This window comes from Clupea harengus, chromosome 11 (genome assembly GCF_900700415.2).
Source record: "Clupea harengus chromosome 11, Ch_v2.0.2, whole genome shotgun sequence".
Classification (NCBI taxonomy): Eukaryota; Metazoa; Chordata; class Actinopteri; order Clupeiformes; family Clupeidae; genus Clupea; species Clupea harengus.
The window spans coordinates 23,278,765-23,292,549 of NC_045162.1; the positions used below are offsets into that span (position 1 = coordinate 23,278,765).

The window sequence follows — 13,785 nt, forward strand, 5'->3', positions numbered from 1 at the left end:
AACATAGAAACATACAAAAATAACCTTTGCTTTCAGAAACACTGCTAAAACAAAGTTACCAGTAGCCTCATGACACCTCTGGCGCTACATAGAACAGGAGGGGTTTGTTTATAATGTAGTCATACACTTTGGTAAACGTGTGGGGGGATGCAAAACCATCTGGCACTTCCTATCCGCCTGGTGGCAGTAGATCATACGTGAAACCAAAATGTACGCTTTCTCATGGTCGGAACTCCAGACTGTAGGACAACATCGTAAACTCTAGTTTATAGTGGAATATAAATTATTTTTAATTATTTGTAAGGCACTGAAAATACACATAGAAGAAAAGTAAAGTACTGATAAACGAGTAATATTCCGATATAGTTGTATTCATGACTTTATGTTAATAACATATACGTTATATACGTCCATTACTTTTTAAAGCCGTGGCTATTAGATGTATTACGACTATACACCACGACCCTCGAGCGTGTGGTGCGAGGCTGTTGAGCGTCCGGCCTTGCATCGGCTGAAAGCTCTGAACCCATAGGGAGGTATTGATAGCACTTCACAGGGAAGAGACGAGTAGAGAAAGGGGGAGAGGTAGGAACACCGGCCGTTATTCTGACTCGGAGAGGTGAAATCTGGGGCCAAAATAAAGACGATTTAACTTGTGACGGAAAGGCGGATTCGGCTTGCAAGAGATGGCGGAGGTTAGCGAGGTTTTGATGTCGGTTCTGTCCACAATTCGGGTTCCGAGGCCCGGAGACCGTGTCCACAAAGACGAATGCGCCTTGTCATTTGCCTCTCCGGTGAGTCAAGTCAAGTGTTTTCTATTTCCGTTAACTTTAATGTTACCTATGCACCATCCTGTTTCTCGCTGTAACGTACTTTGTTGCTTGTAAGCTTGCCGTATTTTTGTCCTGGTCGATTTTTATTCTTTTCATTCAAATTAGCAGGCTAGTTAGCAAGCAAGCTAACATTAGCTAGATCAGTGTTTGTAGCTAGCCCGCTAGCTTACGTTTGGTTTATATTCTATGTTAGAAGGTCTGTCTCTTTTGCTTATTCATCATTAACAATTTAAATCAAACGTATTCGTTTCCTGTAGTGGAATAGTGAACTAGCTACAGTTGCGTAAAGTTTCGTCTGAAGTAACGTTAACATTACCCCAGTGTTTACAAGTTGGAGTATAAATTGCAGGATCATTTTGCTAGCCCAATGGTAATTAGTTCCGTCCTCTGTCTTGTTGTTATCCCTCCTTTCAGGAAAGTGAAGGTGGACTGTACGTCTGTATGAATAGCTTTCTGGGATTCGGCAGCCAATATGTGGACCGACATCACAAAAGGACTGGGCAGAGAGCCTACCTTCAAATTACTCGGACTCGTAAAGCGCAGGTAGGACCAGAGGAAGGCTTCCTCTAATGACACTTCTGACAGGCGCCTTGGTAAAAGCCGGTCTTCATATCCATGTAGTGGGACGGCTATTAAATGCTGACTCCCATTCATTCCTATTCATTTACGCAAACAAGCAGACACTGGAACTACTCATCGAGACATAATGACATTAGTTCACACCTCTCGTAAAAGTTTATTAGCATACACTGTGTTACTTTGTGTTTTATTTAAGGAATTCCTGTACATATATACAGTAATATTACCATACACTTTCATCTTTCAGAAGGAAGATGACAACAACTCTGGCTCAGGTGACCCCCCTAAGAAGAAGCCCACAAGACTGGCCATAGGTAATTATGCACTACCCGTGACCCATCTTGTGTTAAGATGCCAAAGTAATGATACAAAAATCTTGAGGTTTATGAACGTTGTTAGTTGCTGCAGCATTTCATCACTGCTATTCTCTCCCTCATCTGTTTTATTCCTTCAGGCATAGAGGGTGGCTTTGATGTGGAACAGGAGCAGTATGAGGAGGAAGTGAAGGTGGTCTTGTTCCCGGGCAGACAGGAAGTAGTCTCAGATGATTTGGCATCCATGCCTGATGTTGTGAGAGAGCGGGTGAGGCATCCCATTAGTACACTGATAGGTTATGGTTAATCTATGTGGTTTATTGTACACTACTGTACTATAATATACTGTTAATGGAACAAAGAAAGAGTTGCAGGTGCTGTGTTTCTACGGTACATTTCTGGCCCCAGTTTGCCTTAGTTGTGTTCCTTGTGGTGGAGTGTATTTTCTGTTAGTTAGTAGCACATGTAGTATCTTGTAGTTACAGAATCATAATCATATTGGAAGAGCATGCCAGGTCCTAAACATGCCCATGTGAATCTTGTCTCTGCCTTACAGGCAGAGGTCACCTGTTGTGTATCAGATTTCTGTGTTGTAGTAATCAGGATTATTGTGTGTGTGTGTGTGTGTGTGTGTGTGTGTGTGTGTGTTTGTGTTGGCACGCGCACGCAGGTGTCTCTGTCCATGGCGGGTGTGATGGCGGCGGACTCAGTGTCCCATGCCCTGCAGGTGCAGCAGTGGGATGGTGAGGTGCGGCAGGAGTCCCGGCATGCACCTGAGCTTAAGCAGCTTGACAACGGTCTCAAGATCCCACCAAGGTCTGAAGGGCAGCACTCACTCTTTCTCTGGTCATGTAACCATGGTTATGTGTTGAGTAACCTGATGATGAATGATGTCACTCCTTTTGCTATTGCTTACTCTTTCACCCGCCTTATTGTCCCCTGGTCTGTATTCTCTCTCTCTCTCTCTCTCTCTCTCTCTCTCTCTCTCTCTCTCTCTCTGACTGTCTCATTCTCTTGCTTTCCCTCTCGACCTTTCTCTCTTTCTTAGTGGGTGGAGGTGTGAAATTTGTGACCTGCAGGAGAATCTGTGGATGAATCTGACAGATGGGAAAATCAATTGTGGGAGGAGGTATTTTGATGGCACTGGGGGCAACAACCATGCCCTCCAGCACTTCCAGGAGACAGGCTACCCCCTAGCAGTCAAACTGGGCACAATCACCCCAGATGGGGCAGGTACGTGAGTAAGGCATTGTGGGTGGAAAGGCAGTAGGGTAGACTTTAAAAAAAAAAAAAAAAAGATTTATTTCTGGTCTTTTTAGCCTTTATTTGTAAAGGACAGTGAAGTATTTGGACAGGAAGTGAGGAGGAATGAAGAGGTGGGGAGAGGATCGGGAAATGACAGCTGGCCGGAATCGAACCTGTGTCCCCACGGGCATTGTAGCCCGTAAATGGGGGGCTTATTGGCTCGCGCCATTAGGGTAGACTTTTGTTTGTCACCTTTCTGTCACCAACCAAAGAAGTTATGCGTCCACAGTTGAAGTATAATTGAGTGACCTCTGAGTGATTGCTGTTTAATCTCTGTTGCAGATGTGTACTCGTATGATGAGGATGACATGGTCCTGGACTCCAAACTCCCAGAGCACCTGTCTCACTTTGGCATCAACATGATGAACATGGAGAAGGTGGGGCGTGCATGACGGTGTTGGGTTTGATTATATTATTGCAGATGATCATAGAGACAAGTGATGCTCTCTAGTCCTTTTTTCAGTTCCTCCCCATTCTATAATTGTATCGTTAAAATTTGATCTTGTCATCACACCTGTTCTTGTCCCTTCTCTCATCTACTCTCCCTTTTTTTTCCTCAGACGGAACGGACGATGACCGAGCTGGAGATAGCAGTGAACCAGCGTGTTGGGGAGTGGGAGGTGATCCAAGAGTCGGGGGCCACTCTGCGGCCCCTCTGGGGCCCTGGCCTCACTGGTATGAAGAACCTGGGTAACAGCTGCTACCTCAACTCTGTCATGCAAGTGCTCTTCACCGTGCCGGACTTCCAGACCAAGTAAGTCTCAGCACCTGCTTTTTGTTTGCTTGTGTGGCTGTGTTGTCTTGTTTGGGGTTTTTGCATGTTGCTACACTGTGGCACTTTACTGTGGCAACATCCCACGCTGTAACTGGAGATTCCAGAACATGCTTGCAAAGAGCCCTTCTAAAAATAGGAGACCAGTCTTCATTCAAAAAGCATTAACTTTGCTGGCATTTGCACTGTGAGGTGATCTTCAAGTAAAAGGAATATTTATTCACATATTTACCTTGGCTCAGAATACTGACACGCTCACGCGCCGTTCTTTTGTTTACACCACGTTGTCACAGACAAACTTGAACCTGTTCTTGTCCGTCTGCTCAGGTACGTCTCCAACATTGACAAGATTCTTGATGAGGCGCCAAGTGACCCCACCCAGGACTTCAAAACCCAAGTGTGAGTAACTCTCTCCCTGGCTGGAACTGAAGATCGCTCATGGAAAGAGTCTGGTTGTGGTCATCTCTGTGTTGGCAACAATGAAGGAAAAAAATAATGTTGCAAAACACAGAAAGGGGGAGCAACCCATAGTTGTGCATACAAGTCCATTAGTTTGTAGGCCAGTAATAGTCCCAGTAGGTGCAGTTACATATAGGCGTCGCACACATCATGACTCACTTTCTGGCACAGAAGAAGCTCCCACCCATCAGGACTTGCGCACACAGAAAATACTTTTGTTTTTTTCTTTTCCCACTTTGTGTTAAAAGGCAGCTGTGTATATAGGCCGCAGTGAGTGGCGTGAGGCTGTACTGTCATCTCTCCCCAGTAGATGTCATCAGTGCTTTGTTGTCGTTATCTCCTCTGATCTCACTTGAGAGCCACGGATGTGTGGCTTATTGGAATGTGTCGAGGATAGCAGGCCGTGTGAGGCTGCCGCCTTGTCTCATTTAAAGTGCCGTCTGAGAACATGCTGTCTGCTCTCTCTTGGTCACGTACTTCATTACTCAGGCAGACGCCCGGTGATTGTGGGCAACTGAGACACGCAGGTGATAACAGCATAACTGTGTGCCGGGGTTTTAAGACGAATAGATGAGGGTTGTTGTGATTTGGCAGTGTGCTTTTCAAATTGGTTTGCATAGTCAAATGTGCCAGGTACTCCAATCTTAAAATGTGAGAAGGGAGTCTGAGAACCTGAAAAACCCAAATTCTTCCAAATGTGTTCTCATTATGAATGGTTATAAATGGTGGTGATATGGAAAGGACCTCACATTACAGTTTAGTTACAAGTGAGTGTGTAAAACGGATTTAAATGTAAATGATTCTGCCCCCACAGAGCAAAGCTGGGCTATGGTCTACTGTCTGGAGAATACTCTAAACCAGCTCCGGACCCCAGCGACGAGTCCAGCTCTTCCTCAGAGCCCCGGGTAAGAGTGGTCCCATCACCATGGAGACGGTGTGTAGAGGATGTGACTTATTGTGTTCCTGTCTCTAACGTAACCATTTGCCAATTCTCTGGTGTCCAGGGAGACCAGGTTGGTATAGCAGCACGGATGTTCAAAGCACTTGTTGGCCGGGGCCACCCGGAGTTTTCCACCAACAGGCAACAGGATGCCCAGGAGTTTCTACTGTATTTCATAAACATGGTTGAGGTAAGGAGAACAACCTGGGCCACTTCATATGAAAAGCATTACTGACATTGGTGGACGCTGTTGGTATAGCATTATCTGCAATTAAGCATTTTCTTGAGTACTTGGAAAAAGAGTTATACAATTCCAATCACTGTGCTTGAAATGGCTAGGTTGAGTGAAAAACATTACACAACAAAACGTAGTAGTACTTGTACTAGGAATTAGAGTATTCCTTACAGTATAATTTAAATTATGTTTATGTTTGAAAAGTTGGTTATGAAATGTGTATTTTTCACCTTCCAATGGTGGGCTCCTAATTTCTAGAGGAAGCAGAATGTGCTGTTTTTAATCTCAAAATGCACTTTCCAATTAGCACTGGAGTTTGCAATCACTGCAAACAGCTTATTTCAGCATCCTCACATTTTCATTCCAAAACCAAATGGCTGTATTCTCCCAAGAGCATAAGCTACGCCCTTTCCAGCCTATGCGTATTCTGCCCTTGACTTAAGTCTGTCATTTGCACACCATGAAGGCTCGTGCTTCGGGCAAAGCAAGCCCAGCCCATTTTCTGCCCTTCACTCGCACATTGTACGCGCTTGGGAGTTGACCCTATTAATGATCGGGTTGTAACAGAAATAATATATAATAGAAACACGTATCAGGGGGTTTCATGAGAACATGTTTTGCTCTCCAGAGGAATTGTCGTTCAGGCATGAATCCCTCCGAGGCCTTCCGCTTCCTTGTGGAGGAGAGGATTGTGTGTCAGCAGTCTCAGAAAGCCAAATACACGCAGAGGGTGGACTACATGGTTCAGTTGCCCGTGCCCATGGACCAGGCCACCAACACAGGTGAGAGCTCGTGGGATTTGTAGTCCATCAGATGTTTAATTAAACTTGTATCCAATAAAATATCAGTGTTACTCTTCAGGTTTTAGGTTGTCTTCAGGCTCTCTTCACAGAATTGGTCCTTTTTTCCCCTTGCTTTGCGTTTGTTAGTTCCTCTTTCCTCTTATCTATGACTGTCGTATTGTCTTTCCCCTTGTTTTCCCATTTGTCATTTCTTACTCCGTTCTGCTCTCCATCCTTCAGAGGAGCTGCAGGAGGCCGAGCGACTTCGTGAGGAGGCGGAGTCATCAGGAGCCCCTCCTCCTCCGGTGCCTCGGGCATGCATCCCCTTCTCCGCCTGCCTGGCAGCCTGGAGCGAACCCGAGACCCTCACAGACTTCTGGAGCTCCGCTGTGCAGGCCAAGACCACAGCCACAAAGTGAGCACACAGGCCACCCCACATCCAACACATGCTCTCTACAGATCTGTGGAATGCTGGCTTCCTGGGTCTGTCCTATTTACCACACTTGACCCACACTTAGAGCCTCTTCCTAAGCACTCGTGCACCAGGCTACCGGAGCTGATCATTAATAGAAGGTGTAAATGGGGTGTACGGCCACTAGGGAGCTATTTGGATATGTAAACAACTCCTAGTACTCCTTGCCAAAATATGACCCCTGATTGTGAGTGCACAGTTGCGCTTTGACCGAGTATGTGGGACTCTGATAGACATTCTAGGTTTTAGATTATGTTTAGCATTTCCTACCCCCACTTTATCCCCCTTTGATGTGAGTAAATTGGCAAGCAGAGATGGCTGACAAATTGGTTAATAGAGCTGGACAGTACTGGAATTCCAGTTGCTCATTACAGAGTGTTCACACGTACGACCAGCTCTCATGGCGGCCATTAGTATTAAAATCTAGCTACCGTTAGCATCCCAGAAAGGGTTGTTTATAGCAGCTTTAATATAGAATTATCCATTCTATTTCTGAGGACCTTCCTGGTCAGGAGTGAAACAATTATTGAAATGCGGAGGAATAATTGAGCTATGGAATATCCTCTGCACATTAAAGCCATATGTGTTGGAACGGTATTATAACTCATACTGTATGCAGGAGGGTATATCTCTCAGAGTGTTGAACTCCGCACATTAACATTTGGCAGAGTGGGCTTTGCTGTGAATTCTAGATAGGTGAAGAGGCAGTCTGATTGGGTTAAAGTGACACAGGAACACTGTAGAACATCAAGTTGTTTGTTTGAAAATGACCATGGCTGTGCTGCTGGATTGTAATCTTGTCTCTCTACTCCTCAGGACCACCCGATTTGCCTCTTTCCCAGACCACCTTGTCATTCAGGTCAAGAAGTTCACTTTTGGTCTCGACTGGGTCCCCAAGAAACTGGGTAAGTAGCTGCCCCTCGTGATGTATGTCAAATGTATCAGTCCCTCCATGACTCCGCTATTTGTTTCGCGAAAGACATTTTGTGGTGGTGATTTTTGTTTCTCTTTAAGCTTCTCATAAACACATATAAAACAAATAAATGAGTGATACAAATCTGACATCAGATAGATTATCTACATGATCTTTTTGCGTGCAATGAAGACATAAGAACAAGATCTGCTTTCACAAATTTCTGAGAACTTTCTAATCATCCTATATATTATGCATTAATATAAGATCCACTCTAGTTAATTATGGGTCATTGTTGGTCACAGAGGCTGTCTGAATTTATGGTTGAGCTTTTGGCCTCATAGTTAGTAGTGCACTTATGTGAAATGTATGTTTTCTTGTCTTATTGCCTCTTCTGCTGTGTGGCCTCTTCCCTGGCAGACGTGAGCATTGATGTTCCCGACACGCTTGATCTGGCCGCACTCCGTGGGACCGGCCAGCAGCCAGGGGAGGAGCTTCTGCCAGAGGTGGCCCCACCCCCTCTCATGACCCCAGATGTGGAGGTCAAAGGTATCCTGGGTTTCCACGGCAACGAGGAGGACGACTCTCTCTACTCCCCACTGCTGTGTCAGTCTGTCTGTCTTTTTCTCCACTTTCGTCACGCTCCAGCCATCTCTGATTTTTGTCCTCCATCCGCCTACTTTCCCCACTTTCTTTCTTTGTGTCCTTATCCATGTTTTCTTTATTTGTGTTTTTTGTTTAAGAAAATTGTCCTTAATTTTGAGAAGTATCTTTTGTTTGTTTGAGTTTTATATTTAAGTAAAAATTGTCCTAACTTAGCATCCATTTCACAAAGCTTTCTGTAATACATTAAATATAGAGCGCAGCTTCTGCTCTGTCGTTAATCCTCTCTCTCTCTGTCCATGTGCGTGTCGGTCCGGTCCGGACTCAGCCCCTGTGTTGGATGACTCCACCGTCTCTCAGCTGTGTGAGATGGGCTTCCCGCTGGAGGCCTGCAGGAAGGCGGTCTACTACACGGGCAACATCGGCATCGACGCTGCCATGAACTGGGTCATGGGCCACATGGAAGACCCAGGTGGGCCACGGGGTTTTGCATGTTTTGTGTTGTGAGATGAATTTAGTGGTCACCAGTTCCTCTGCTGGAGACTTCCATGGTCTTCTAGAAGCAGATGTTTCAAGCATTATGTAGAAGCTTGCTGGTTTCCACAAATGCTACTGGCCAAACTCTTTTTATAGTTTATGACAGGGGTCCTGGTGGTCCGCAACGGCATTGCAGGGGGTCCGCGACATGAGCCTATGTTGATCAGTTCACCATTGACCTGGGCCCGTCGACATATTTATGTCTGAATAGCCAAGTCGCATTGCCCAAAATACTGATGTAGACCCATATTCAGCGAAGAAATTACACTGACAAGTGTTATAGGCAGAATATGTGTGCGGGGGGAGGGGGCGTGGCGGCGGTGACAAACATGAAAAAGAAGGGTACGGGACTGTAAAATGTTTTGGGAATCACTGGCACATCAGTGGGCCGCGGATTACTTTCTGGTCAGAATGGTGGTCCCTGGGACAAAACCAGTTGAACACCCCTGGTTTATGAGAATCTATTTACTTTTGTTCATGTATTCTCGTTGTTTTCTGATTGGTTACAGATTTCTCCGCCCCCCTGGTGTTACCAGGATGCAGCTCCGCCCCCGGCACCACCCCCACAGAGAGCGTGTCCGAGGAGCACCTGGCAACCATCGTCTCAATGGGATTTAGTCGCGAGCAGGCCACAAAAGCACTTAGGGCCACGGTATATAAGCACATCATCAGCGCGCATCATCCAAAGCGCTGCTCAGTGTACATTTTGCCGGTTTCATTGAAGTAATTCTAGAGTCTAGTTCGAGGGTCTAGTTTCATACGTGTCTCATTTTTGTCTTCATGTCTCTGTGTCTCTCTATCTATCTGTAGAGTAATGTTTTGGAGAGAGCCGTGGACTGGATCTTCTCCCACCTGGATGACCTGGAGTCCATGGAGGTGTCCGAGGGCGGACGCTCCGCAGGGGACAGTGAGGGTACCAGGGAGCCTCCCCCAGGGCCTCGTGTCCGTGACGGACAAGGAAGTGAGTGAGAAAGGAAGACTGCCTGGAAATCTCCTTCATGATTCGTTATGGATTTCCCTCTAACCTCTCTGTTCGCCCCTCTCTTTCTCTGTACCTCACCGTCCATATTTGTCCCCCCCTCTGCTTCCTTTTCCCCAGAGTACGAGCTGTTTGCCCTCATCAGTCACATGGGCACAAGCACAATGTGTGGCCATTACGTCTGCCACATCAAGAAGGACCAACAGTGAGTCGCCCTGTCTGTTCCTCATGAGTTGATGGCTGAATACTCACTGTGTTCTTTGGTCTTGTAAACGCTCAAACATAATTCTCTCTAATTCGCTCTGTTTGTTTTTCTCCCAGATGGGTTATTTTCAACGATCAGAAAGTGTGTGCCTCTGAGAAGCCACCCAAGGATCTGGGCTACCTGTACTTCTACAGGAGAGTGGCCGAGTAGAAGTGGCAGGGCAGAGGGTGGGCACACACACACACACACTTTACACACACACACACACACACACACTTTACACACACATACTCCTGCGTTACTGAGAGGGACTCCAAACTCAGTCCAGACTCAGACCAGCTTCTTTAACTGCAACACTGATTTCATGAAGGTTTGATAAACTGTTCTCTCTCACATGTATCCTCTGTGGGGTGGGTGAGCAGAAGTGGGTGGAGTCCCAAAGAGGTGGGTGGGTTGTCGCATGGACATACAGGAAGAATGTTGAGGGGGACAAGGGGTTAATCTCATTCATTCTCTCAAAGTTTACATTCACCCAACTTCCCCTATTTCTCCCCCACGCAGCACTCTCTCTCCTCCTTCTCCCCTGATTGGATAGTGGCTAATGTGATGTCATCGCTTCTGTAGCCAAGCACCTCCTTTTTTGCTCTTCCGTACCAGTTCTGAAACGAATTTCCAATGAACTGTTTGACGAGAGGAAAACATCAAATCAATAAAAAGGCAAAAAAAGTGAAATGTTACGTATGGAAAAAAATAATAATACAAAATAAATAAATAAAAATGAAAACCAAACAAAACCAATCTGGTTGTCCTTTCAGTTGCGGTGAGGGGTGGTTTTTTTTGTTTGTTTTTTTTATTTGCAATCAAATACCTTGTGTTCTTTATGCTCTGAAAAATAAAAATGTCTTTTTGTCTCTTCTGATCCTCTGTGGTGTCATTGCCTTTGGAGTAGCCTAGTGTATGTTTGGCTCATGGTCGTACACAGCATTGATGTCACTGAGGGCTGGACCTCAGTATTTTTTTCTGGGCAGAATATCTAGCAGGTACTTTTCAAGTGCTTGGTTAGGCTGGTTGGGTCATTAGACTGGGTTAGCCTTTGATGTCATCAATTGGTGATGAGCGGTCCGAGTGAAGACCAGAAAGTTGACCAGTTGTAACCAGAAGGTAGTCACATGATTTTTGTTTACCCCGGTTCAGAGCGAGAGAGCGTGCCTCCGGAAACTACTGCCCTTCATTTAATGCTCTGTTAATTTATCGGCATAATATAATTATAGCTATATAAGACTATATCACATATGCAGCCGTGAGTCAACTAGGCGAGTCCCGCCGTGGAGCCCATTTATAGCCAACTTTTGCAGCGAGTGCAAGCAAGCCCTTTCTTTGTTATTCAAATCGACGAATCAACAGCTGTTTCATTAGCTCAGTGTCTGAATTATGTACTGCCTAATCTTAAAACCATCGTATTACACTATGGCATGCCTTAGGCTATCCAGGGTAAGTGGGGGGTGGGGGGGGGGGGGGGGCAGTAGGTTACAGACCCCGGTTAGGGCAAGGGTAGGAATTGGATAGAAACCCAGGTTAGGGTAAAGCAAAGGGTTGGGGGTGGAAGAACCCCCAGGATTACAAATCGGATTAGGGTATGGGAATAAACTGGGATACGAACCCTGGTCACCATAGAGACCCAAACCTCTTGCGACAACAGGCTTCTTCATGTAATACAGATTAATTCACATGACCCCAAGTCGTCTGTGAGCGCCTCAGCCATAACCATTGGCTCATTTTGTCAGCAGCCTCAGACAACTCCTTTAAAGCTCCTTTGAGTGACCATCCTCGAAAACCAACATCCAACAGAAGCGTTGTGGTTGATTTAGTTACAAAGTTCTGTAATGTCTGCTATCAGTTCTACACACTTAAGCTTCCTTCTTTCAAAGCCTTCCTCAATTGCATCTTCAAAGGGCATCGTTAACTTAAATACGATTCCCTTTGACAATACTCACTCAGAACACACCACCATGTCTGGTCTCATAGCAACAATATGGTGTTGAACTTGAAGTTGCCTTCTGATGTCCACTTTTCTGCCCCTCTTACACAAAATAAATTCTAGTGTCCCTGTTAGTACCTGGCAAAGAGTTAACCTCAACTTATTCTCAAACACGCCAATGATTTTAAAACCTAATTATGCCTCCATGTGTAGCGACCCTGGATCAAGCTTTTACAACCAGACATATGTAATGAGCCAACACCAACACCCATACATAACTTGAAGCGTCCGTCTTCACCCACCCACTGACTGACGTTCTTTGACCCTGCTCTTACACCGTACCTGCTGAATGATATCCATGTGCTGTCATGTGCCTTGCATGTTTCTCGTGGATTCCACTTCTTCCCCTTTTCTCACCTAAGAAGCTCCCCAACAACTACCACGCTAACCCTTTAACCAGGTAGCCGAACCCATCCCTAATTGGCACATTCCATTAGAGGCCCACAACACAAGAGTGATATCTCATGCCGGGAGGAAATTAAATCTAAACAAAGTTAAGATTAAAGTTAAATTGTACTAATGGTATTAGTAATAATGTCAGGCATTCAGAACAATGTCAACAAACAGTCACATATCCCATTCTTCATTGAAAGCATTCCAAATTAGTTAATTGATTAATTGCCTAAACCATAGCCGTCCTGGGACAGGAGCGTATTTACATAGAAGACAGGAACGGTAAGAACCTGAGCAACATTGTTTGCAGTACAAACACTAACATGGACACTTACAGTCAGTCATTCTTTTTACACATGCTGCATACACAGATAACGTGTCACCACAGCAGTTTGTCAGAAAAATTGTACAATAAAACGACAATTTTCAGCAATATTGTGTGCACCCATATGCTTCTACACAGGCCAGCCAAGATGAACCAGTTTAGAGTGTTATGTGGTCATGTACAAAAAATGGATACAGGAGTCACTGGTTAAAAGTAGGCTACAACAAAAGTCGGTTGTGTCCGCCATTAGTCCGCCACAACTGGAGCAGCATATAAACTCAGATGGGAGGGAACTGGGTGCCGTCCTGCAGCCTCTCACCACCAACCCATTTGGATTACATTATAAATTACCTCCATTGCTAGAGTGAAAGCCAACGGTGAAATAGAGCATGCAGACATGACACCAATCTCCAAATGCGGCCAGGATGTGGAGTAGCTAGTTACTTGTGTTGAAGCACAACTAACCTCAAAATATGCGTTGATATGAATTAATATGCGTTAATTAATATAAGGCTGAAATCTTCTCAGCAACCGATAAAGAAAAAGATGGCATTATTGCTTGCATTTATGATACAACTGCAACATATGAGGACCTACTGATGTGCACTGAGTTCCCAGCTATTTAGAACTATTTCACACAGGATGGGCTGGATTGGAAAAACTGCGTAGGTATTTGCACACAGATAGCACGGCCACAATAACTGGTAAACATGGTGGGGTTGTGTGGAACATGTTGGACAGTGCACCTGAGGCAACATGGGTTCACTGCTTTTTACACCACGAAAGCCTCGCAGCAAAAGAAATGTAAGTGCCCTTAAAAGAAGTGATGGACATTGCTGTCAAAACAATGAATCTAGTGAAGAACGGTGCTCTCAAATCTCGCTTACTATATCATAGCGAAATTAGGTGGCTGTTTCGAGGAAAAGTTCTTGCCCCAGCAGATGCACACGTTTCCGGAGAAGAAACGATCTCCCCCGGTGATGGAATCTTATGTGCGACACTAGGAGTCGCCCTTTCCCCAATTCCACCTCGTCTGGATATCATCATTTCAGAGCTACAGTCTCATGTGTCACATTAACGAGTAAAAATGAATAAATCAGT

The 13,785-nt window shown here is 45.2% G+C and overlaps 1 protein-coding gene across 2 annotated transcripts; it reads left to right on the top strand.

Moving 5' to 3' along the window:
• Window positions 1-438: 438 nt before the first annotated feature.
• Window positions 439-10,847, top strand: usp5 (ubiquitin specific peptidase 5 (isopeptidase T)). 2 transcript variants are annotated; one of them, XM_031576346.2, is made up of 21 exons: window positions 439-794; window positions 1,248-1,376; window positions 1,660-1,726; window positions 1,867-1,994; window positions 2,397-2,542; window positions 2,775-2,959; window positions 3,314-3,408; window positions 3,592-3,785; window positions 4,131-4,202; window positions 5,077-5,167; window positions 5,267-5,392; window positions 6,066-6,219; window positions 6,460-6,634; window positions 7,508-7,596; window positions 8,025-8,210; window positions 8,536-8,679; window positions 9,254-9,396; window positions 9,555-9,705; window positions 9,844-9,928; window positions 10,045-10,155; window positions 10,490-10,847. In XM_031576346.2, exons 1-20 carry the CDS (start codon window positions 687-689, stop codon window positions 10,136-10,138), a joined length of 2,562 nt encoding a protein of 853 aa, XP_031432206.1. In that variant the 5' UTR covers window positions 439-686; the 3' UTR covers window positions 10,139-10,155; window positions 10,490-10,847. The 2 variants fall into 2 exon arrangements, with proteins under 2 accessions (XP_031432206.1, XP_012676924.1); XM_012821470.3 differs by having other exon boundaries at window positions 440-794; window positions 8,025-8,153.
• Window positions 10,848-13,785: the final 2,938 nt, after the last annotated feature.

What these genes read in the sequence shown, in the direction of transcription:
- usp5 (XM_031576346.2), top strand. Translation starts at nt 687, where the DNA reads ATGGCGGAGGTTAGCGAGGTTTTGATGTCGGTTCTGTCCACAATTCGG. An exon ending in CTCGGACTCGTAAAGCGCAG is followed by an intron (nt 1,377 to 1,659) that starts GTAGGACCAGAG and finishes TTCATCTTTCAG; the next exon opens with AAGGAAGATGACAACAACTC. An exon ending in ATTTCATAAACATGGTTGAG is followed by an intron (nt 5,393 to 6,065) that starts GTAAGGAGAACA and finishes TTTGCTCTCCAG; the next exon opens with AGGAATTGTCGTTCAGGCAT.